The 25240-nt window shown below is 38.6% G+C and overlaps 1 protein-coding gene across 5 annotated transcripts in view; it reads left to right on the forward strand.

The window, feature by feature from the left end:
- The window catches only part of ehbp1 (EH domain binding protein 1), a 163499-nt gene that overhangs the window by 18252 nt on the left and 120007 nt on the right, over positions 1 to 25240 (forward strand). For all 5 annotated transcript variants that reach the window (XM_085296229.1, XM_085296230.1, XM_085296231.1 and 2 more), the window contains 3 exons: positions 5935 to 5992; positions 6094 to 6189; positions 10759 to 10812. In XM_085296229.1, coding sequence (XP_085152355.1) covers positions 5935 to 5992; positions 6094 to 6189; positions 10759 to 10812 — 208 coding nt within the window. The remainder of the gene's footprint in view (positions 1 to 5934; positions 5993 to 6093; positions 6190 to 10758; positions 10813 to 25240) is intronic.

Raw genomic sequence — 25240 nt, forward strand, 5'->3', positions numbered from 1 at the left:
TGTTGTTGTTGTTGTTTTTTAAACATGAATGTAAAATGTATATCTGCAGAGCCTTACATGTAGAGGTCGTGATTATTGAGTGGACTCCATACATCACTATGATAGAGCACAAGGAGCAGGATGATGCGATTAAATATCTCGCTTTATCTCTTAACTCTATCTCTCTATAGTTCTTTATCTCTTATCTCTCTTTGTTGATCTCTCTTGGTCTAAATTTCTCTTTCTCCATGTCAATATCTCTTTGTCTTAGAGATATCGATCCTAAGCTGAATTGATTGAGAAATCTACTAGAAGTAATCTGGTAATTTTTGGTTAATTATACTAAATGGAAACTGTTGGTATGTTGGTAGGTGGTGTTTGTGAAGTCTATAAACACATACTCCACAGTAACTTCAGGATTATGGACTCCACATATTGCTGATGTGGTGTTTAAGGGAACATTAAATAACTACATGCTCATTAAATGCACATTTTTGTGGATAAGAAATATCCACTTTAGTCTTATCTGCCATCTCTTCCCAACATACACATGCACAAATTCTTAGTCTTTTCATTTCTTTCTTCAACATTCTTCGAATATCATTTTCACTTTTTTTTTTTTTTTTGTCTTCTTTAGAACATTTTCCCTCTTGTATTGCCATTTAGTTCGCACACTTTTGTGCTCATTATTTCATGCTTTTTGCCTCTTTAATTTCTGTCTCTCCCATTCTGCTAGTGAGAGTCAAGTAACGGTACACCTACACCATCTTACCTAAATTATCAAATAAAGCGGTATATAGGGTGCTCCTCTGTGGGTATTTTAATTGCCTAGTGCTTTGAAAAAAATAATGGTGCATTTTAAGCAGCAGCTTCTCCAGTGGATTTCTTGTACTATGAGCAAACTCCAACTCAATTGTCTTTGACAGTTGGTGGAAGTGGTCCTTGTTCTGTCCTGGAGCCTTGGCGAGCACAGCGTTAGCAGTACATGAACCAGTTGTTTTTTTTTTTTTTTTTACTTCAAATCTTTAGATCAGAATGAGGACTACCTTTCTCAGCTTCTCCTGTCTCTAGTCTTTTGCCCATCTCCGCTCTCTCATTATGAAATGTTTTGGGTATGGAGTACTTTTGTGAGGGGAGGCCGGAAAAGGCGCTCCATATTTCCCAGACCTCCTTGTGGGAGTGTTTCTCTGCTTTCAGGATGGAGATCCTGGTAGTCTGTTTTTAGAGAAGTCCTGAATCCTACTGCACTTTATGTGGCTGGCCCAGACTCCTTCCACTTTTTTGTGTCTTGTGTCTTTTACTAATTTATTCTGAGGTTACTGTGGTGCAGGAAGTAGAGCAACTGTTCTTGTTGTTTGATGCTATTTAAACAAATTGTATTCAATTTGATAGAGCAGCTTATCTGCTAATGGGAAAGTGAGTGGTTTGACCTGTGGCTCCTCTAGTCTGTGTGTTGGGCAGGATGTTCAACCCCAAATTGCCAATAGAATAGAACGGGGCTTGTTGTGTAGGATTGCTTTGAGTGGGCACTATATAAACACCAATCCATTTGCTGTGGTATCAGTTCGTTGACTGGAGCTCCAGACCTTTAGTTTATTTTATCTTTCTTTAAATGGAAATCTTTGTTGGTAAAATAAATCTATGTCAAATAAATGTATTATTCTCTTTCTATGTTGTGGCCACATTGAGTTTGCTTGTGGTTTTCTGGGATATTTGGGATATTCAGAGACGACAGAGTCCAACCCAAGACTGGAGGGGGTGAGGGTACTTGATTAACATGAACTGAAATTTTAAAATAAAAGCGATGGGATTCCTACTGAGTAAATTAATTGGAGGGGCTGATTTTTCTCCTGAATAAATACGAAAAATGTAAAAACTGAGATTCTGGGTCCATCCAATTCTCAGGAGAAGGCATGGTTTGGTCCAGGAGTGGAAGGTGTATCACAGGCGCATTGTACATATTTCAGGATGTCAGTGGGGGAGGTTGAGTTCTTGGCAGAATTGGGAACATATCTGAGGAGGCAGAGAAATCATTTCAGACATTTACCAGGAGCAGCGTCTAGCAGTATGAATGTAGTAAAATACTATTATTTTACTGTCTTTATGTATTCAGTAACGGCACACAATTTGAGTTACGAGTGCAAATGTTGCCAAATGCTAGTTGGTCAGGTCTTATTTGGATTATAAAATACTTGTTTCAAAAAAATAAGTACTGCAAATTCATCCAGTGAAATTATGCGGTTGACGTGATCAGCTGCAGTAAGAGTAGGTGAGTCTAAAAAAATATTTTTAAAGCAAAAAAATATCTGTACGGATTTTAGGCATCCAGTTTGTGAAGGTCTTAACATTCAGAAGGGTAGTGGTCATGCTCAAGTATGAGACAAAACGCTCCTAGGGTTTGGACTTCATAATAATTTGTTTCAGATTTATTTTGTGTTTTGCTGTATGTATTTGTGTGGGTATCACCAATTTCTGTTCTACTGCTGCTTATTTTGGCCAGAGCACTCTTGGCTTAATTCTAATCTGTGTACTGTGCTTTATCCTATTGGTGTCTTTTCTGGATGCCACTTTGCAAAGTTCTTACATGAAGAGAAAGCAGAACCAACTAAACATATACTATAAAATTATAAAACATCTAAACTAAATTTCAAATCTAGGGTAAACATAAGGCTGTAATCTAGCTGTGAACTCTACTAGTGAACTCTTGGTATGACTGAGAGCTGATGAATGCCACTTTAATAGTTTTTCCTCAGGCCTTTTTGTGGCCGTCTTCATCTCATTTGTGTTTTTGTGTTGTGACATTCCCCTCTGATGGCTCATTGATTAATGTTACACACAGAATGAAGCCTTGAAGTTGTAGCTGAACACAACTAAAAAAGGGCGTTGAAATAATATAGCCTGCAGACAAATGGTTTAAATTTTTCTCATAGCTCAACAAATACTGTACAAAGGAGACAAAGGGAGGGTGATATTTGTGTGTCTCTGCCTTCTCTCTGATATGGCATGTGTTGTTGGACAATAGCTCCTCTATGTGTGGCCTCTCCTCAAGGCTGAAATTGTTATGTCATTTTTCTTCTCCCCTCTCCTCTTGTCTCTTTTCACTCTTTCCCTCTTTTCTCTTGTCTTTTTGCTCTCTGTAACACTGTCTGTCATTCTTTTCCTTTGTTATTGTTCTCTTAAAAATCTTATACATAAAGGCTGGTGCATGCATAAATCTAGTGTTTAACATCCAGTACTTTACACTAAAATATTGCAGATACAGAAGTTCATGATGCAGATCTGGATTTTAATACCAATCTGCATGAAGAGGCTTAGTGTTTCATTCTGAATTTTAAGTTTAAAATGTGCTGCTGTTTAATTATTCAGGTCTTAGTCACGCCGACTGGTAGGCGAACCACCCTGACGGTTGAAGACTGTTACTGGAAATTGCTGTCGATTTGTTAGTGAAATTATTGGTCACATTGTTGATACTTTAGTTGCTAGCACATTGCTGCAGTTGCCTGTAGTTTGCATAGAAGCTGACATAGATGCTGACTTGCCTGCTAACACTCACCAACTGGTCACCATGTAGTAGCGAAAACTCTGAAACATGAAAGGTGCAATGCAAACAGGAAACAGAGAACATTTGCCTTCAAAGTAAAAGTTCTGTCTTATCGCTGAATCTAGCATATACAGTGCTTAATAGATGTGCTAGACCACTGCCAAATTATAGTTACTGTATTTTTTTTTTTTCATAACAGTTTAAGGACTGTATCAGAATACAAATGTTTTACTTTCAGTTTGTTGCGCTTGCTCCCCTCTCTCTAATGAGACTGGCATGTTTGTTGTACACAACACGGACGCTCTGTAAACCGTTATCTATAGGTTTTAGCTGTGTACTGTCAGCAGAAAATGGCATGAAAATGTTATTTGTCTTACTCTTTCTCGTGTTTGTGTTGTTGTTGTTGAGTCTTAAGCTTAGCTGCTGTCACGATGAAGCGCAAAGTCATAAAATAGACCAATTAATTGCAATGAAACAGTGTTAAAACAGTACAAACTGTCCACTACAGGAAAAGTCTGTTCTTCACATGCTCATTTTTTTTTTTATCTAGATATTTTTTTGGCACTACTTCTCCTCCGTGGTGAACTCTGCTGTTTCAGCGTTTCCTAAAATCCATCAGTCTTCATAGCCAGTGATTCACACAAATGGACACAAACTCAATACTATGATATTCATTTAATTTGTTGACTTCTCCTTATGTTAGGTCAAACTAGTTAGAAACTAGAAAGATGTTTGTTGTGGATTATACACTATGGGAAGCTTTTCATTATTTGATTAATATATACCAAATTCAGTAAATGTATAACCTTGTATTTATGTTTTGCTTTATGTAAAGTTGGGAGGGCGATGTTTAAGTCAACATTTATGTTACCATGCATTTAAAGAATGATTTCCAGTCTTTCTCACAGAGAGGGATGAAAATTGTTGATTTAACACTGGTATTATGTCATTACTCATTATCAACAGATACCAAAAGCTAATGTATTAGTGTGATATTGGAAGTAGGAAAATCTGGATTAGTGCATCTGTAACTGATAGCAATATTAATATGATGTAGCTTCTTGTTATTTAGTCACTCACAGAGCTTATAAAGTTATTTTGATGAATACACGTAGAGTAGTTCGCTCCCTTTCTTCGTGACAGTGGAAAACCAGAGGTCTGCATTAGCTACAGACTGCTATCCATGAAGCTGGAGAGGTTCACAGCATGAAGTGGAGGCTTGCCCATGAGAGTGAGTGAGAGAGATGCTTAAGCATGACTAAAAGCCAAAGTATGCCTCAGCAGTTAACACATGAACCGCAGCACCATCAGCTGCATTTCAGAATGCACTTAGATGCCTAATCTGAACTACAGCCACTCCTCTTCTGAACACCCTGCATTGTCTTGAGGCTGTTTAAAAAATTGTATTGGTTTGTTCCTTCAACTGCTGCCTGTCATCTCATTTGTCAGTTTAAAAAAAAATGTTATGCAGCAGTACTTAATATATTTTTTAAAATAAGGAATTACATCAGGTCACAAAAACTTTTTTTTATTAGACTGCAACTTCAATTGTTGATGTAAAATAAGTAAATATTTCTTCTAAAATAATCTAACATGGACGTTCTTGGTCCTGTGGGAGGCGGATTTGAACCCAGAACCTTCATGCTGTGAGGCAACAGTGCTAACCACCACAGCACTGCTAACCACCACAGCACTGCCTTATCATGTGACTGAACTTAGCATGGCAGTTTGTAAAATGGTCACAATCTCTAATCTACTGATTTTTGTTTCTGGGCATGAATGTTACATTTTTATTTTTTAATGTTCCTGATAACAATGTTTGCTTTGTCTGTTCACATATGTACTAATGTTCATGTACAACAAAAAAGGCTTTTTCGTGACTGTTTTTCTGGTGAATTTGGGCTGAAAGATGTGCTGTTGGCATCCCAGGTGTGAAACCTCTCCAAATTGCTTCCTCCATGCTGTGTTAGCTCTGCCACTAACAGCTCGTGCACTGATCTCAGTGGTTATTACACCTTACAGCTGATTCCATCCTGGACTGGATCAGATTATCCTAACTCTCAGACCCCTATTTGTTTTTTGTTTGTTTGTTTGTTTTTTCTCCTGTTAGACTAAACTCGTACTTGTATGTGTATACTCTGTATTTCTGCAAGTGTGCATCCTGTTGTTTGTGCTGCAGTCTGCAGGGACAAAGCTGGGGTTTAGTTGTCTCATCATGATTTATTCATGCTGTGAGACTATGCAGGTATTTGTATATGTGTGTGCAGAGCAGAGGGCTTATCAGGGTTTTAAACTTGAAGCAATAAAATACAATCTAGTTTAGACTGACAGTAATTATATGTTGAAGTGTAGCACAGAAGTGGATGGACTGGCCTTTTTTTACATTAATCTTTCTTTTCTCTCTCTTCTCACAGGCAACCAGACAAACTGGTGGTGGTTTGGACGCGTAGAAGTCGACGGAAATCCTCCAAGGTTGGTATTGGATTAGATGCATTTTTAGTTTAAGAAAATTTTCAATTTCCACTTATTTCCAAATGTAATTTTTTTTCATCATCCATCCTTCTGTCCTGCAGTCTCACAGCTGGCAGCCTGGCATCAAAAACCCCTACAGAGGAGTCGTGGTGTGGCCGGTACCAGAAAACATTGAGATCACGGTCACTCTTTTTAAGGTAACCTGCTGCTCTATTATCTGTGTAAAACAGGCCTTTAAGGAAACTCTAGCCCTAATTTTTCAGACTTTTCTGGGAAAATGTTAGGCTAAACATTTATATACATTTAGTTGGAAGCACACTTATTTAGTCCCCTTATCAAACTAATCCTAATAGCAAAATGTGAACTTTTCCAGTTGATTTCAATACCAAAAGCACACACAGACGGTTAAAATTGCTCAACACAGCTAATATTTTTCTAAATTTAACATAAAATGCTAATTTTCTTGACTTTTGCCTACAATTCCTTAATGAATCTTTCACAAGATCACAAATTTACAAATCAATTGTTGTACAAACAATTTCTAACTTCCAGAGTTCAGGTTTTTCTGTTAAAGCCATAAACCTATCAGGCCTAGAGCTTAAGAGAAGAAAACATTACCTTTCATAAAAGAAGGCAGTCTGGAGGTGGAAGAATGATGCCATCTACAGTGAAGCATGGTGGTGACTCTGTGATGCTCTGAGGCAGTTTTTCTTCCTTGGTTAATAGAAATCTAGAGTGTGTAGCATGGAATTGTCATCATGCTACTAAAGTGCTAAAGACACAGGGGTTGAAGGATTCAGTCAAAGCATCATGATTGGTTGAATTTGGTAATTAAATATTAGTTTAATAAAATGTTCAATCACACTTGTGTAATATGATCTTTACAAATGGCTTATGCCAAAAATTCTGCTTCTATTGTACACTTAAACAGGTATCTGTCACCTTGTCTGACTTACTTAAACATACTGGCCTTTTTGCTGACAGGTCAGCTCAGAGCTCAGTATCTTGTTACCCATAACTCCTACCACAAATCTCTACCATAATTGTCTTGCTTTGTAAAGTGGTGGTGGTGGCTTTTAACAATTTGGATACTAAATACATGAAAATCTAGTCAATCCCAAGGCACTTGACACAGAAACCTTCAAATAGAGTAAAGACTTCATCTCCAGACATCTTTAAAAACAAATCCTTACGTCTGCTTTCGTGTGTACTAGCTCAGTTTTTTGAAGTCTGTGGTTGTTGAATGTAACTGTACTATTAGTGCCTCTCTTTTTTTAGGCCCACTTCCACTTCCTGTCTCAGAGGAAGTAATAAAGCTGTTTTGGTAATGAGACAAAATGCAAAACCATTGAAGGCACCATTCAACCATTAAGTTGGATGGAGCTCAAATCAAACGGCAATAGAATGCAGTCTGTAAGCCTGCTGCCTTGGTAGAAAGGTTTTTGTTTATTCTGGATAATAAAAATAAAGAAACTCTGAAACATCATCCTAGTTTACACGAACACAGCCAGGAGCATGTCATAGATCAGGGTGTTTAATAATACAGTCCGTGAACCATGATTGGACAATCAAAGCATCTAATGCTGTGCAAAGAAGGTCGGCATAACTTTTCACTATTTGGTCTTCAAGAGTTGTTGATGGGAGTCGCAGTGTAAATCATTTTTAAGAATGTTTGACTTTATTATTTTGGTATTTTAATCCAAGAAGGTTGAATCATTGTCACTTTGACACCATTCTTACTAAAAAAGACACCAGACAAGGTTTTGGATGTTGCATGAATATTTAAAAAAATTAGATTGATTAATTGATCATTTATTTTGTGCATATGTGTACATACATACAAGATGGAGCAGAGCATATATAGAGGAAGGAAAATATTGTCTTCTAGTACAACAGGTGCTTGAAAATTAGTGGGAAGAAGTGGTACTTATAGGTCCCCCATAGATGAACAATTAAACAAAATTTCCTGTCTGTCAACAAAAAGATTTTCCAGTGGATTAACAATACATTTCATTTTTTTAATTAAATTGTCAGACTCAGAGTAATGAGCTGCCAATAATGTTTTATCTAACAATACAGATTTATTTCTTTAAGAGGAAAGTAAAGTAGCTGTGCTGAGAGGTTTATTTGATTTAGTAAAGCAGCCTTTCTTTATAATGTTGAAAAACTGAGACTTAAAGTTGAAATGGTGCTCATATTCCTTAAGACATCTCAGACTGAGTGTCATCCATTTTATAAATGGATAGTGCATTAAATGAGAACATTTTTATACTGTATTTCAACTGCTTTACACTGAGTGAAAGGGAAACGTTGTGAATATTTATAGTTGTATTAAAGATCTCACAGAGTCGTTAGGGGGGGAAAAAGATGCAGGGCCTGATTCTCTTTAGATTCTTGACTTTATTATTTTTCACAGCTTTTCAGTTTTCTGTGCGTGTAGCATAAAGCTCATGCTGGAAATACTGTCTACAGTAAAACCCCAGACAGAATCAGACCCTTTGAAAATGCATTAACACCCTAATCTGCAGTAGTTATATTACTGGCAAATACTTTCCTGGTCAATTGCAGGTCAAAAGCTGCATGCAGAGTTGCTCTGGTAACCTTTCTTGGTTACAGAAATAATTAATTGATGTTGTATAACAATAAAATATGAGCTTAGTTTCAATTATTATATTTCTGGTGGTACCTGTCAGCAGGGACATTCAGTCCTCTGCTTGGATAGTCATGCACATCCCTAGCCTACAGTTCTGTAGATTTGAGAGTTCAGGTCACCTCTCTGGTCCTATAACGCCTAAATGTTATAAAGGGCTTTTAACGTTACCTGGGTCATTTTACCTGTGTTATAGGAAACTGCACCAGTTTTTACACATTATATGTTTTTTAAATGAGACTAGGTTTGTGCCCCGATTTTACAGTACTTTTTCAAAAATCCTGTCTCTTGAATTGCCCAAGTGTAACACTTGGGCAATTCAAGTATCTAATAACTTACACTTCTGATTTTTTTTTTTTTCTGAATTGTGGTAACTGAAAGTGAGGGGAAACGTAACCATGATTTTAAGATCCTGTCAAAGTGTTTTCTGGCCTCAAGCTAGCTGAACTAGCTGAGCCCTGCATTATTGTAGCCTCGGGGGGATGTACACTACCAGACAGCCTTAGCTGAACTTTGTATATAGTAAAAAAAAATCATGAGATTAAATATTAACTGAAGTAAGCAGTGCTCTGGCTGCTCATTATGCAGACAGATCAATCCTACCAGAGATAATGTGCATAATAAAAGTGGGCAGTTATTGTTTTTACCCTATTGAGTTTTAAATTACCGGTAGCTGGATTTGACTTGTGACATTTTATTTTTTTAATTTTATTTTAAAGTATCTGAAAACAAATCTCACTGAGAGTACCACAAGAGTTGTTCGGTTCTGAATTATTGGAAAGGACAAGCATTTTCCTGTTCGTATTTTAAAAATATTTAACAAAATAATAAAATCCTTGTCACTAATGTTGGAATTTGTTAATGAAAACGATATGTCACAGAAGAAGGTGCATGCTGTGTGTGATCTGCAGCTTCTGTTTACCAGCAGCACTAAAACAGCTGATAACGCCTCACTCTGCTGGTGCTTAAAAGCAGTTTATGTGGGATGTGAAATAACAGCAAGTTTACAGTTGGGGGGGGTATGTGAGAAGGCTGTGTTATTTTCTGTGTTTGTGTGTGGGCGTTGTCTGATTGTTACACTAGACTGCAGGAATATTGATTTCTGGGAGTGTGTCCTGAGCTCAGCCAGACAAAAAGGCAATCAGAGCTCGTGTATTACACACAGAGGCTGCAACAAACAGCAGACTGTACATTTGTGTTTGTCCTCACTAGAGAAACTCCTCCTCTACCTTTTAAATGAAGTCTGGTTTAAAATCTGTCCTATGTTTGTTGGGTGGATCAGCTTTAAAGCTTTTATATCACTATTATTATTTAAATCTGGCCATTGTTTGCATTAATACTTTAGTAAAGGTGTAGAGACTAAACCTGAGCTGTGCCCCATAAGTCATAAGTGTGTTTTTAGTCTGGGGCTTGCCCCCTGGTGTCGACGTATGTCAGCTGACCATCCTTGAAATGCCCATTGCAACCAGGGTTTAATGCATCTCTGAAATCCAACCTATCATATCACCTGTTCTGCAATTTGACTCCCACAGTCCAAATACTGGCATAATATATGTGCAGATGCTTTAGCACCTGAAGTGATTGTACTGGTTTAACCTGCATCCAACCATCTGGTTTCAATGGGCCCAGTTTTTAGTGTTTACCACTTGACATGCAGCTGTGCTTTCTCTCTTTGTACTGTGTCCAGCTCTGTCTTGTGTTTGTGTGTACTGTGCATGTGCTTAAGAGAGTACTGGAGGGCAGTGAAGGTCACCCACCGCAGCACAGTAAGGCCGGGCTGCTTCCTGCCTCCGTTCCTCTCTTCTTTCATTATGTCGATTTTAAACAGGCAGGAAGATGGGAAGAGAGGCAACACAGAGATGCTTAAAGTACACAGAAATTTTCTGCATTTTAATGTTTCCATCTGTGGATTCAGTAGCCCAACCTTGTGTAATTGAAAGTCACCTCAGTAATGCAAACAATTTATAAGGGGAAATGGAACATAAAAACTGGGTCATGAGGTGAATAGAGATGATAGTGGGTTGGAAGCTGTTGAGCTCACTCAGTTTTCTGTCTGTTGGCACACGGCCAAAGTGAAAATTAGAATTTAATTAAATAACTGTTGTCTTGTTTGTAGGACCCCCACGCAGAGGAGTTTGAGGACAAAGAATGGACGTTTGTCATTGAAAATGTGAGTACTAAATGTACACATGCTTCTTCATTAACATGGTTAACGATGCTTTTGTTGTTGTTACATATCCATATTTTCTGTCTAACCTGATGGTTGGAAAGGAGCGCAGCCTATAATTGTGTGAAGTGCTCAAACTCATCTGAAATGTCATATAGAGGAACTTGGGGATTAGATGTTAAACAAGACAGGGATGATTTACCAGCTTTCAGTATTCTCAGGAGTCTTCTAGGGACACGGTCTTTGCATTTCATGTGCAGATTGTGCCACCATGTGGTCAGTTTATGTCATTACATAATCTGAGTACCTCGGATTAAATGGCTTGAATAATATTCATGTACATGTTTTACAAGGATATATTTGTTTTTATTGTAGTAACAGACTGTTTTTCTCAAGTAATAGTAGAGTACTTTTTACACTTGTCTTTTTGACGCCACAAACCATGTGCATGTAAAATACATGTGCTTGTAAAATTCAATTGTTACTTTATTAACGCAAATGTTTTTAGGAGTTCCCATCAATTTATATTACAGCAACTGCTTTTCCGTAATGTGCTCATGCCATGTTAGTCAGACTGCTGTATAAGTCAGCAGAAACAAGTGAAAACTGAAACTTTATCCAAGGAAGGACAGTTGCTTGCTCTCTAGTAGTCATGCTTGGGCTGTCATGGAAAATTGACTGAGGCGAGAAAGTGATAGTGGGGAAGCCTTTTTTCTTTAGGTGACACAGCTTCAGATATTGTGCACCATATTCACTGTCCCATGACAGTGGAAAAATAAAAGCCCTCTTCACGGAACGATACTTTATTCAGCCTCTTTCCATTTCCACAGTCACAACTGAGTTGTTTCAAACATTAAAATTTAACCAGCCAGTGAGTCAAAGACGGCATCATTGTTAACCTGTAACCTTTTAAAATGTTACATTTAAGCTCTTTTAGACCTACCATTTTCATTACATACTTTTATTTAAGGATATGCATTTACACTTTAAGTGATATGGTTTTGCTCTGCCTAGATTGTTGCACCAACTAATTCATATTTCCAAAAAAGAAAGAAACTGTAAACTGCTGAGTGTGGTTTGGCAGACACAATTTTTGAAAAAAGCCTCAAAAAACAATTTTTAGTTAAAAAAACTAAAACAAAAATTGGCAAGAAGAACCAAAACATGATAAAATAACATGGATGGAGAGAATTTCTTGTATTGTAGAGGTTTGTGAGAGCAGGAAGAAACTGAGACAGCAAAGTAGAGAATTGAAGCAAACTGGTGAAGAGAAGTGGAGGTGGCCAGGAAGAACTGGAAACTTTTATTTGCTTTTTTCATGGTAACTTGTGGCAGGTTTGTGACGTGGTGTCCATCAATCTTGCACACATGTTGAACTAACTGAGTCTGCATTTTAAATTTCAGTTCAGTCCTATTTATATAGTGCCAAATTACAACAGGAGTTGTCTCAGGGAACTTTATATTGTAAGGTAAATGATACAGAAAGAAAACCCCTACAATCATATGACCCGTTATGAGCAAGCACGTTGGCAACAGTGGGAAGGAAAACCTCCAGGTGTTCCTCCAGGAAAACCTTCCTTTTAACAGGAAAAACCTCCAGCAGAACCAGGATTACGGAGGGGCAGCCAGAGATTAATAATAACTAATGATTAAATGCAGAGTGGTGTATAAACACAGAGGAGAGCACTCAGTGCATCATGGGAAGTGCCCAGCAGCCTAGACCTATCGCATCATAACTAAGGGAGGATTCAGGGTCACCTGATCCAGCCCTAGGATCAGGTGGAGATAGGAGAAGAATATGCTCCCTCTTTCTAGCATTTTTAGTTAAAACGGACAGCTTTTCAGGCAGTTTTTGTTAGGACATCCTGATTAAAAACAAATGACAGAAGTTCAGCCTAAAAGTAATAAATGCATCAAACTAAAAAATAGAAAGTATTGTCTTTGTTTTCTTACCATCTTATTGTAGAGTCATACCAAGTAGCATTTTTATTCACAAACTTTATTAGTAGTGCAAGCTAATGTAAATGTGACAATAAAAATACAAATTTTGCCACTGAAATAGGCCTTCTCTGCTACTGGAACTGTTGTCCCACATTATGGCTAAAGCTCAGCACTAATTCCGGTTCAAGGTACACATAAGGGGAAACTTTCAGGGCAGGCGCCACCCTGTGGTTAGTTAATCAACTGTTGCTTTTCTCATAATTAAATGAAACCCCAGAACATGGTAGTAAGCACCATTTCACCTCATTGTGTAGACCGGCAAGTAGTTTTAAAATGTAGACATGGATAAAAATCAGGTCCTCTATTGCACTGTGGCCTTTTTTACTCATAGGCATTAAATCCTTCCACTCAATTTAGAAAAACAAAGCAGAATTCACCATCTTTGTCCTCATAAGGTATCGCTCCACCAAAGGAAAACCACCAGGACTGTGGAGAAAGCATTTTTCACTGTTTTTCTTTTTCTTTTCTTTTTTTATCTAGGATTAAAAACTAGAAGATAAAAACCTGCACACCTCCAAAATTAACCAGGAATCTCATGAAAAAAATCACTTTAAAACAGGGATGTCAAATTCATTTCACATTATGGGCCACATACAGTACAGCTGGGCAATATGTAAACATTTTTCCGACCGACATTCATCAGTCCAATAAATGACGATAGGCGATATATTCGTGGAGGTGACTTTTTGATGGGCGGAGCAATTTATACATGCACAGACTGCTTTTAGAACACAGAATAAGTCCAAACATGGAAGAACTATTTGCCAAAAGAAAATACAAAGTCGCCAATGGGGGATTTCTTTGGCTTTAAACCGGATGAAAGAGGTAAACCTGAGGATGTAACCCAAGGGATGTGCTGCCTATCCAGACGTATAGTGCCAGCAAAGGACTCGCGCAACTAACTTGAATGAGCAAATACGTGTCCACCAACCCACTGAGTATGCCAGGCTACCACCAGCGTCTGCAGCTCCATCAACAAGCTCTGGAAAAGCTTTTCACCAGCAGCATAACATGGAAAGGACAGCCCCTGGTGGACACAGTGCACAGTGAGACTGATAAACAGTGGAACGGCCTGTAAACACGGGTATAGTGGAAAAAAGAAGCCAGTTTCTCTTTGTTTCCCTCCCCAGCATTGTGTTTTTGTTTTGTTTTTTTAATTTAAATAAAATGTTATTGTTTGTTTTAACATAGGCTACCCTAGCCCTTTTTCTTTCATTATGTTATGAGTTTGAGTAAATGAATCGCTGCTACATTTGGGCGCACACTCTGAGGGTGCATTTGCACACAGCTGGAAGAGGGTGACGTTAAAACAGCCCTTTAAAAACAAATAAATAAATAAATTCCTGTTGACTGCTTCTCTTAGCTTCAACCAACATTATTAGCAAACTTACTCATGGGCAAATAAATAAATGGGTAAATAAATCGCTCTTGTAAAAACGACCAGTGAAAAGTTCAACATTCGTCCAATTGCCCAACCTTAACATACAGCCCACTTTGATTTGTGTGCTGGAGCAGGGAAACTCCCCTTTCTATGTAAAGATGTTTAAATATAAATTTAAACTCTGAGATATGCAATTATTAAAACAAGAAGTGAAATTTCAAGGATATGCCTCTGGTTATCCAAATGATAAAGAAAACCTTGCCTGGAGTTGTGTATACCTGTACTACTTATTTATTTTATTTTTTCCTCAGTAAAACCAAGCAGGTTTTATGCAAATCCTGACATTCAATCATGTGAGCAACGCCAACAATCACTAGGTGCTCTTTCTTCATTCACTTATGTCCATCTTCTGCTCTTTTCATCTTTTTTCTGTTTTCACAGAACAAATCATTGCACACACAAAGAGCAGCTGTAGCCAAAAGCCCCCACTGTTTCTGCTCCACCGTTCAGCAAGTTTTTCTCCTTGTAAATTTCCACACAAAGCATGATAGGAAATGATATAAAAAGGAATCCAGTTGTAGTCATGCAACCAGTGACCCTAAAAGATCCCTAGTCTTTGCAGAATATATCAGTTTATCACTTAAACCTCTCACATATTGACTTTAGATGTGAGAGAGGTACCAAACTCAAGTCTTTTGTTTTTTTTAAAGATTTTTCGATGAACAGTTGGTGTGAATACAATTATGTGAGATTGGTTTTACTCGAGTACTTCTGTATGGTCACAGGTACGTATTCTGGTCCTTTAGTTAAAGGACAAGGATACTGCAACATATTTAATCAGGAGCTGTGAAAGTATTCAAATAGTTCTGTTTCCAAGAATTTCAGCTTGGAATATCACCGGAGACGGGTATTTCCTCTCTTATGCAAGCCTTTTTTTTAAATTTTATTTTATTTTATCCTAACGAATGGTCAGCCTGCATTTCTACGTGCAGAAAATTTTAAGTATATTACAGTAAAACAATTCAAAAGTTAGTTTTTAATGGACTGTTTTGTTTGTTGTTTTTTTAATTAGCAGATTTATTATGTGTGCTGTTATATTAAAGGGTTAGCTGTTTGAAGTAACAAATCAACAACAACAAAATTAACTGTACCAATTTTCTTTGTTGTAAAAACAGCTGTTAGACTTCATGACACGAGTAAACACATCTTTAAGAAGTGCTCTCTTAAACCAACTTCCAAATATTCCAATGTGTGACTTTAGGGAGACATGCACTGCTAGTGACCAACAGGGATGGACACCGAGACTCTTCCACCCTGTTCTTAAAGAATGTGGAAAAATAGAGCTGGCAGAGAGCACAGAAACTGTCACTTTCTGTACTCGTCAAGCTCAAAGAAACGACGCTGCTCTACCTTTCTATCTTTGACAGAGAGTAGAGAAGACAAGCAGGTCAGCAGGTTTTCTCTAGGTAGAGCGTGGGAGAGCACAAGAAAAGAAAAAGCAAGAAGGGGAGAGAAAAAGACAAGTTGGTGGTTTGCCTGTGTCTCTGCATACCTGACTAATGATAGAAAGATCAAAGCCTGACAAAGTCTACTGACAGCAGGAATGGAGGGAGAGGAGGGAGAAGGCAACCTTACACCTTCACACACATGTGAAGGTATCCTGAGGCCGAGTTTCTCCTAACTATAAAGCCTAAAAAAGATCCTTCAAACAAGTCCCTTAGAAATTATTTAGAAAAACTCTGAGCATCTATGAGGATGGAGATGCTGAAATTCGTTTTTGGATCGGTGATTTCCCAACACGGGTGGAAAGTTCAGGCAGACTTTCTTTAGTGAGCTAGGGCCCAGAGAAGGGCATTCCTACATGTGTTTAAAGTATTGGGTGGTGGTTGTTGTTCTCTTTTTTTCCTCTCTTTTGCATGGTGTCTGACCCAATGCATTGACTTCATTACAGAATGAGTCATTACTATATGTGAATGTAAATTTCTCACATTGGTTCAAGAACTTGACTGGATTTTCTGAAGCTTTTTAATAATAACATATGGTATAAATGATAAAATTCCAGAATTCTTTGCACTTAAAAGTTAAGAAACTTTATTCTTAAATTGTTGAACTATTCTCTTATCCAGTCTATCACAGAGCAGTGAAGCCGTCACTGTTTCTTTACTTCAACAAGACTGAACTTGTCTGACGAGCTCTTTTTAAACCCAATTATATTATTAAATAAACTCATTAGATGTTAGGATGGCTACTTAAAAAAAAATGTTTTAACCATTCCAACCTTGGCAGTCTTTTGTTGCCACATCCCAAAGTCTTTGACTCATTTAAATAAATATGGAAATAAAATATAAATTACATTGTCAGATTAAACATTTAATATGTCATCTTTATCCTAATTTCAGTTTCATATATGCTTTAATTTATTACAAACCAATGTATCTCAGTTCTGAGATCTTTATTTGCATTCATTGATGTACACCAGTGCTACTGATTTGCACCCATTGCTCCTTTAAAAAAAATTATATATATATTCTCACTGCTAATATTAGTCAGTGATTAAAAGAGATATAGACACAATAATTACATGATATGTGCAAGCAAAGGCAATGATTGATAAACCATGTTCAGTGTTCATTTTAATTTGAACATTCTCACCACAAGAGGGCAGGCCAGCCTAAGATGAGCAAACTCCTTTTCAGGCATTCATGATTAAATTTGCTGGATAACCCGTTTTTGTCACCTGCATCTATGTTTGTCTTTAGATGTCTGTGTAGCCTTCACGTTTCTGTGTGTTTGTTTCAAAGCATGTGTGATGAAAAGTATAACCTTATCCAACATTATCCGTATTACATTTTAGGTTATTTTCATTCTGACTTTGCCTGCGTGTGCATGACTGTAAAGAGCACTCGCGTCCCCCCCCACCAGCCACCCACACCCTTCAGGTATCTGAGCTAATGTAAAGTAAAGGACACATGAATGAATGCAGTAGTGAGTGCTGCTCCGAAGAGGAGGAGTAACAGAAGAAGAGGAGAGGTGAGTTCTCCTGACCCCTCATCAGACGGCAGAGGAGAAAAGGGGAAGAATACTGCATTGTGCCCGAGCGCCGAAGATGATGAAATTCAAGATCCCCGCGCTCGGGCTTCGTCTTAATCTGGGGGCCCAACCTCGCGCTAGGCTAATCCCTCCCCGTCGAATTACTGGCCCTGGCTAGATTGTATTTTGTCATTGAAAATGGCAGTGTCAAACACTACCTTTTTCTCTCCTCTATTTGTTCGTCTGCCAAGGCGAATCGCATAATCAAAAGATGGAGAGAGAGGGAGAGCAAAGAGGAGAAAGCGATGGAGAAGGAGAGAGAGGGAAAGAGGCGGAAGGCTGAAAATGGCTACACAGTAGTATCTCTAAATTGCATGCTACCCTTGCCTTTCACCCTTTTTCAAACAGGCGCGTATTATCAAAAAGGTGGGCAAATTGAGAGTCAAAAGATTGGACGGCTATATTTGAAGGCATTGTGCTGACAGGCTCTTTTGTGTGTGTGTGTGTGTGTGTGTGTGTGTGTGTGTGTGTGGTGGTGGTGGTGGTGGGGTTAATATGTGTATGTATGTCTGTGTGTATTCTCTCTGCGTTTGCATATCAGCCAAAGCTGGAGATGGGAGACCAACTTGCCTCATCTTCAAAGCTTTGTGGAGGGATTTAAATAACACACACACACACACACACACACACACACACACACACACACACACACACACACACACACACACACACACACACACACCATTGCATTTCATGTGAGAAGCTATCATGTCTGAATACATTGAATATACAGTGATACACACTCAAAGGCCCATCTTTCCTCCCTCCAACTCATACTTCACCTTTTTCACTCACATTACATCAATGTCACCCAGGCAGGAAGGCGCTTCCAAATCGGCACTCACAACATTTGACAGCCTGTCTGCTGCACGTACACACATTTTAAATATCGAATTTGAAATTGACACTTTATGTACTCGCAGCTTTTTCCTGTCCTCCTTTTTTTTTTTTAAATAGTTAAAATCTTTAAAATGTGACAGTAAGACTGATTATGTCTCTTATTACAGAAAAGGAAAAATATCTAATTTATAAGTGTGTAACAATTTTCAAACCAAGGCTATGGTTTCTAAGTCTAACCACAGTTATATTGATATCTTATGCTGTTTTCTGATCACAACCAATTAATGCGACAAACTGACTTTTAAAACACGATGCAGTTGTTAAAAAAAACAAACAGGGTTTTATTTGTTATTATCACCTGACTGTTTAAAACCAAAGTGTTTCCAAACAGCTGAGTTGGTTTTACTGCTTTTCTTAATCTACGTCTCTCCTCCTCTTATCTTGGCCTGACCTGAGTTTGGAGTTTTAAGGAAAGGCTAAATTAGATCTCGGTAAAGGAAAGACAAAATAAAATACACTATGCCCTTCCCCCCCCAAAAAACAACCCTCAACAAAACAACCCGATATTGATTATCCTGCATTTAAAATTAATGGAGGGCATAATTGCATGGAAATTCAAATTTTGCTTAGTTGCATATCCCTAACTGAGAACAAAACCTGTGAGTTTCATCTAGTTTCATTAACCCATATCCATGTGATGCCTCTGTGGAGCTGTTATTGACTGGTTTAAGTATAGTAGTCTGATGAAAGCTGCATTTTTAAATATTATTATACTGTAGCAAAGGAACTGGTAATGCATCACAATAATGGAGTTTATTTTTAGTTCAACCTACAGTCTCAGTCAAGTGATTAGGCCAATGGTAAAAATCTTTTTTTAAATTTATTAATTAATTTTTTAAATATTATTATGATGTATCCTTTCTGAAGGAAAACTAAGCCACGAACCAAAACCGTAGCTCAAAGACCGACACATGATCCTGATCATAAAACTGTGGCACAAATCGAAACTAGCCCAGGAGTTTCCACCTGAACTTGGCCCAAAAACAAGACAGGAGATGAAACTGTAGGCTAAAAGCTGTGATGTGAATCTGGCCAAATAATGAAACACGCTGAAAATGTGTCCCAGAAACTGAGATATGATTCTGACCCAAAAACAGAGGCATGAAACAAAACCGTAGCTAAAAAAAATCGAGATTTGAACGTAGCCCAAAAACCAAAACGAGCTGAAATCTGAAACAGAAACTGAAATCATAGTACAAAAAGCATGATGTTAAATGGGTCCTAAAGATAAATTTTTAGCCCAAAAAGCGAGGCGTGATGCGAAATTGGTAGACCAAAATCTGAGGCAACAGCTGAAACTGTGGCCCAAAAAACCGAGAAGAGAGCTGAAACGCTAACCTCAAAAACTGAGGTATGAACGCAGACATAAATCAAACTGTAGTATGAAATACTTCTGATGTAGTGTTTTTACATTAATTTAACTTAAATGCATTGAGTCCATATCCGTATTTGATTTGTATGCTGTGTATATGATGGGATTTTCACCAATGGTTTACGATCACATTTCACCTCTTTTGATCACATTCTTGTTGCGTCCTTCTCCCTTCTCCATCTCTTTTTGTCCCCTTCATTCTGTGTTTTCTCTCTAAGGTGAAGTCCTGGCTATTGTGGACCACATCCAACTCCATTAAGGGCCTTTCCACGCCACATATGCCCACTCACACAGTAACACAGTCACATACTGACACACTCAGTTCGGATGAAAAAAAAAAAACATGACGTACACACACAAATGTACCTCTATCACCTTTATACACACACACAAAGACACACACACAAATGTACCTCGATCACTTTTACACACACACACACACACACACACACACACACACACACACCCTCTCTGTATTGTACACGTAGCCATGGTGTGTATACTGCTCTCCCCCCTCCCCTGTCTCTGTCTGGAACACATTACGTAGGCCAGTGGCTTGTGAGCGCTGACTGGGCCTCGGGGAAGAAAAACACAATTATTTCAGCCCTCGGCTATTCATGCAAAGGTGACAAAAGCTGGTATGAAGTATGAAATCCCAAAAGTTTCTCCCGTGCCGCGGCCGACAAATTGGGATTAATTTGCGCTTGTGTGCACGCGTGTGTCTCCAAAGTTTTCACCTTTGCTCATTTCCCATTTCTTAAATAGTTTGGAGAACTCAAAAGGCCTAATTTATTGTGTCAGAAAGAAGAGCGTGTGCATTCGCTTGGGTTGTTTGTGTGTGAACGCAATGCTAATTTTAAATAATATATGCTTTATAGTTCAAAGATTGAGGCATGTAAATAATTTCCTGTGCGTTTGTGTGTGTGAGATTGTAAGAAGGCGGGAGGTTCCTAGTATGGGATCACACATTCACACATGCTTTCCAAATTAATTTAATCTAATTAATTGCCGTGTGGAGAGAGGACAGATGCTTGTGATTACCCCCCACTTCCAGACTCCTCCCTGGGCGCACTCACACACACACACACAGACACACAACTGTTACCACCCTAAACGCTGCCATTTTCTGCCACTGTGCAGCTAAAAATATTATTTTAATGCTCCGAAAGCACATCAGCAATTTGTTGGCTAAATAAGGAAACGATGCAGTCACATTATGGAGGAAATTACCCCACAATTCAGCTTAAAGTGAAAAAAAGAAAACATTTATAAGGAGAGTGTCTGTTTCTCCTTTTGTGCCGATGTGGGTATATTTTTGTCTTTGTGTAACTGCACCTGTGTCTGGGGAACTCTGTATTTGGCTGTGTTTCCAGCCAGTTATGTGTTAGGGTGCTGTGTGTGGCTGTGGAGGCCGGGTGGTCCCTCCTGTCGCCCTAATAGGCTTACTGGCCCCTAATCCACACCACGCCACCCTGTCACATGGCCAGTCTGCTGACTAACTGCGACCACTGCCATAGAGGTTTGTCTGTGTGTGTTTGCGTGTGTCTCTCGAACTACATCTCTGTGCTGTTGTCATGCTTGTCTGTAACTCAGCATGTGGCAGCTGGTGTCCAATTGAGACACTGAATATATATATTTTTTGGTTCCCTTTTTTTGTATTTATTTCATGTTTGCGTGTTAGACAAACAGAACACAATCATGTGTGTGTATAAGCCACATTTTCTAATTTACATTCTTTTAAGTTTACAAACTGGATTTTTGTTTGGAAAAACGTAAAGGAGAGATGCTAAATTATTTTAGTTCACGTCACATACAACTTAATTTAATCTCAAGTGGGCCGTATCTGGAAACTTTATTGATTTTGTCCCAAAGTTGCTTCTTACAAGGAAAAGAAAGTTTGACTTCGACTGCACATCGGAAAAAATACAGAGGCCTGTAACCGTCACCTGACACATTTCAGTCTAGTCCTCTGGGTGTCGAAAATAAAATAACCCCGAGATTCACAAGAAGCATCAGTGTTGAGGTACTGTTGCATGTTGGACACCTGGCAAGATTTAAGCTAATTTAAATGTCCCTGTACTTGTGTCACCTGTAACTATAACACTTGTAACAAAGACATGTTTTTCCACCACTTTTGCTTCATTAGATTTCAGTTTAGGATTATTTAAGTGACCAAAAAATGACATCATTACATCATTACAATGTAACACTACTGTTTAAATCAAAGAAACGTATCAGTATTGCTGCTGTGCCCTCCTGTCTTACTTTAATGTGGTATGACAGGTAAGAGGCGGGCCTTTTGTCTACAAAATACCTATGAAACTGTGACTCTGTTAAATCGAGCCGGATAGCACAATCAGGTAACCACTCTCATGACGTGATTCAGTCGAATGAAATACAATATTTTGCTTCCTGTTGCACTCTAGAGTGGAAGGTTTTAAAGACCTTGGAAATCTGGCCTAAATTTGACACTTCAGAGATATTATATATATGTCACAGTTCAAAACAGTATTTTCAAACTCTACAAGGTTTTCATGAAGCAGAAGTATAAAGATACTAATTTAAAACGTGCCTGTCTAATACAAATTTTGATTATCATATTTTAATTTGCAGTAATTTAATTAATGTATGTATGAGAAGGTCTTGTTTGTTTTTCATGTTTTTGTGTCAGTCAAAAGAAGATTTATTACAAGGTAATTTACCATAATGGTAGCTGACTTAATTCAGAAAGGATTCAACAAATTCAGAATTTGAAGCGATACTGAAATGCATCTTTTTGTGTGTGTCTGTAACTCTTCTATTCAGATTGTAGCTCTCACATATACTCAGACACACAGAGGCACCTTCTGATTTGTACAGCTTTTGGCACACAGCTGCTTGGCACACACCGTGTGTGTGTGTGTGTGTGTGTGTGTGTGTGTGTGTGTGTGTCTGTGTCTGTTTTTGCTTACATGCATACATGCACGTGTTTGTTAATTAAACTGATTAAACTGTTGCCCCTGACAATGTGGGGCTTTGCTTCTGTGCTTGCATCATCTTTTTCAGTTTCCTGTCTGTGTGGGTGTAGTTTTGCTTTTAGTCCCGTTTTCTTTTGTCTGCTTTGATTTTTTTTTTTCCTCTTTTTTTTTTTTTTTTTTTTTTTTATAAAATCCTTGCTTGGCTTATTCTTTCGTCTTTTGTCCTTCACATGCTGTGTGTGTGTGTGTGTGTGTGTGTGTGTGTGTGTGTGTGTGTGTGTGTGTGTGTGTGTGTGTGTGTGTGTGTGTGTGTGTGTGTGTGTGTGTGTCTCATATGTTTACGGTGTGTGTCTTGTGCATACAGTTTGTGTATGTTGTTTACACTTGCATGTGTGCATTTGTATTTGTGTGCCTTGTCCCACTGGTCCAGGTTGTGACCTCAGCTTTCATCTCCTTGGTTTGAGGCGCCTGCGGCCTGCTGTGATCTGCACCCGGCCAACAACGCAGCAGATGTCACCAGACACTGACAGTCATATGCACAACATCTCAAACACACACAGTTTGTGTCTTTCATACAGTATTTACACACATGTGCACACAGGCTCTCGGCATGGATCCACATACACCATGTAATGTCCCTCTCAGACACATATAAATACATTTATATTACACACACGCAGAAACCAGCTCAAACAGGCTTTGTTTTTGCCTCATACAGTGTGATGTTTGACCCCATAACACAAGTATCACCTGCAAAACATCCTGTCCCCTACCTGTGTCGCCTTCGTTGTAGAGCTCGGAGTTAGACCAAACTCAAAATGTTATTAAAACGTGTGTCTGTCTTTATTCATAACATGCTTCCAATATTGTGTTAAAACTGTAATGATGAAATCTGCTACTGTAACAGCTGTATTGGGAGACAGCCTACCTCTCTGCTTTTAAGATTAAGCGTAAAACTTTTCTTTCTGATAAACCAGGTGACCCTGAACCCTTGTTCTGTCACATTCTACTGCAATGGGCCTAGGCTGCTGGGGGGTTCTTCCCATGATGCACTGCTTCTTCTCCACTCAACTCTTTTCACCCAGTTATACAAAAGAGCATGCGTCATCCCTTTATTAGGGAAGATGATATCACAAGTAGTGAAAGTGTATATAACACTTTGCATTTAATCATTAGTTACGATTCATCTGAGTCTGTGCCACAGTGTGTGTCTTTTGTCCAATCTTCCTCCCTCACCCCAGGTGCAGCAGATGGCTATCACTTAATTTTAAAATCACTTTCAATCAGAAAACCTCCAAATGCACTAAAATTGCATCCATGTAAATGTATAATTCAAAGTGGACTGGAGTGCCTTCTTACCTACTAGCTAATGTGGTCTTAAATTATGATCATGGCTGCTGTCCCTTGCCGACGCTCAATGTGTACAGACTCGTGCCAGTCTTTAACACAAAAGAAATGCAAATTTAAAGTGATTATACATCAGTATTTTTTTAAACATTGATGCCGTCTTGAGTGCTTTATATTATAAGATAAAGACCCTAAAATATTAGCCTCTGTTTTTAAATAATTATTTCTGAGCGCTACTGTCTGAACAAAGTCTCTCGGTCGTACATTATTGGCCGCCACACCCTCTCTTATCAGTCATCTCTGAGGTTGTCCTCTATCACTTCATTGCCTCACATGCTGTCACCTGCCCTTCTCCTCAGTCGGCGCTAATCCGACTTTACCTTCTTGTCTTTGTCCTCATCTCGCCTTGTTTTTGGTGTCATGTGTTACATGGCGATGATGGGTGGTCAGGCAGTTGTGGTGGGGCGTGAGGTGCAATTGGAAAACGGCTGTGGAACAGTTATTATCTCTTGGTTATTTATTTTTCCCCTGTGCGACTTAAGATGGCTGCTTGTGATGGAGACAGGCCTGTGTGGCTCGCAAAACACTGTCTTCTGTAAATGCCCATGTTTATCCACAAGCTTGACCCAGTGGGCCTGAGTGGGTGGGTTTCTCAGGAGATGCAAGTGATGGTTATGGTTTGTGCATATACAAAGGCTTTTATGGTAAACTCCAGCTAAACTACTGTGCAGGGAGACTGGTTTGACATTATCTTTTTCAAAATCTGCTCACAGTGAGTACGTGCGAGTGTATGTTTGTATATGACAGTATTAGGAAGTGAACACACACCCGCACACACATACACACAGTGTTAAACTAAGGTGACTGTTCTGCTAAGTGGCAATGAATAGGCTTTAGTGATGTGCTCTGATGCCACTGCTAAGCCATTCACTGACAGTTAGACTGATCCCTAAACATGCTCTGTTTGCCATATAAATCTGTTTTTGGAAAACCGTACCCACAGTCTGGGATGAGGAATTTGAGGTTGCTGATGCTAAAAAGGCATACATTTTAGAAAGTGCTAGGAGTTGAAGTGAAGGACACTGTATCATGAACCCCTTTCACCTTCAAGAGGCCAAATGAGGCCATTTGAAACTGAGTGTTTCTAGCTATATTTTATATGTTAATATTTTTATTTGCCATTGGGGGTTTAGACATTATAGACTTTGCTTTTATTGTAATTTGATTTTAATGATTCCATAAACTGGGCATCTCATTTTGACAGTTATAAACAGGGGCTGCAGATCTCTCACTGGGATGGAAAGCTGTAAATAAGTCAGGTAAAAGACAGCTGTGTGAAGCGTTGCATTTCAGACTATAGTCTAGGTCAGTCACTGCCCTGGC

The sequence above is a fragment of the Mchenga conophoros genome, linkage group LG13 (genome assembly GCF_057382185.1).
Source record: "Mchenga conophoros isolate Kocher_MC1m ecotype Shallow Benthic linkage group LG13, M_conophoros_male_GT1.1, whole genome shotgun sequence".
Lineage (NCBI taxonomy): Eukaryota > Metazoa > Chordata > Actinopteri > Cichliformes > Cichlidae > Mchenga > Mchenga conophoros.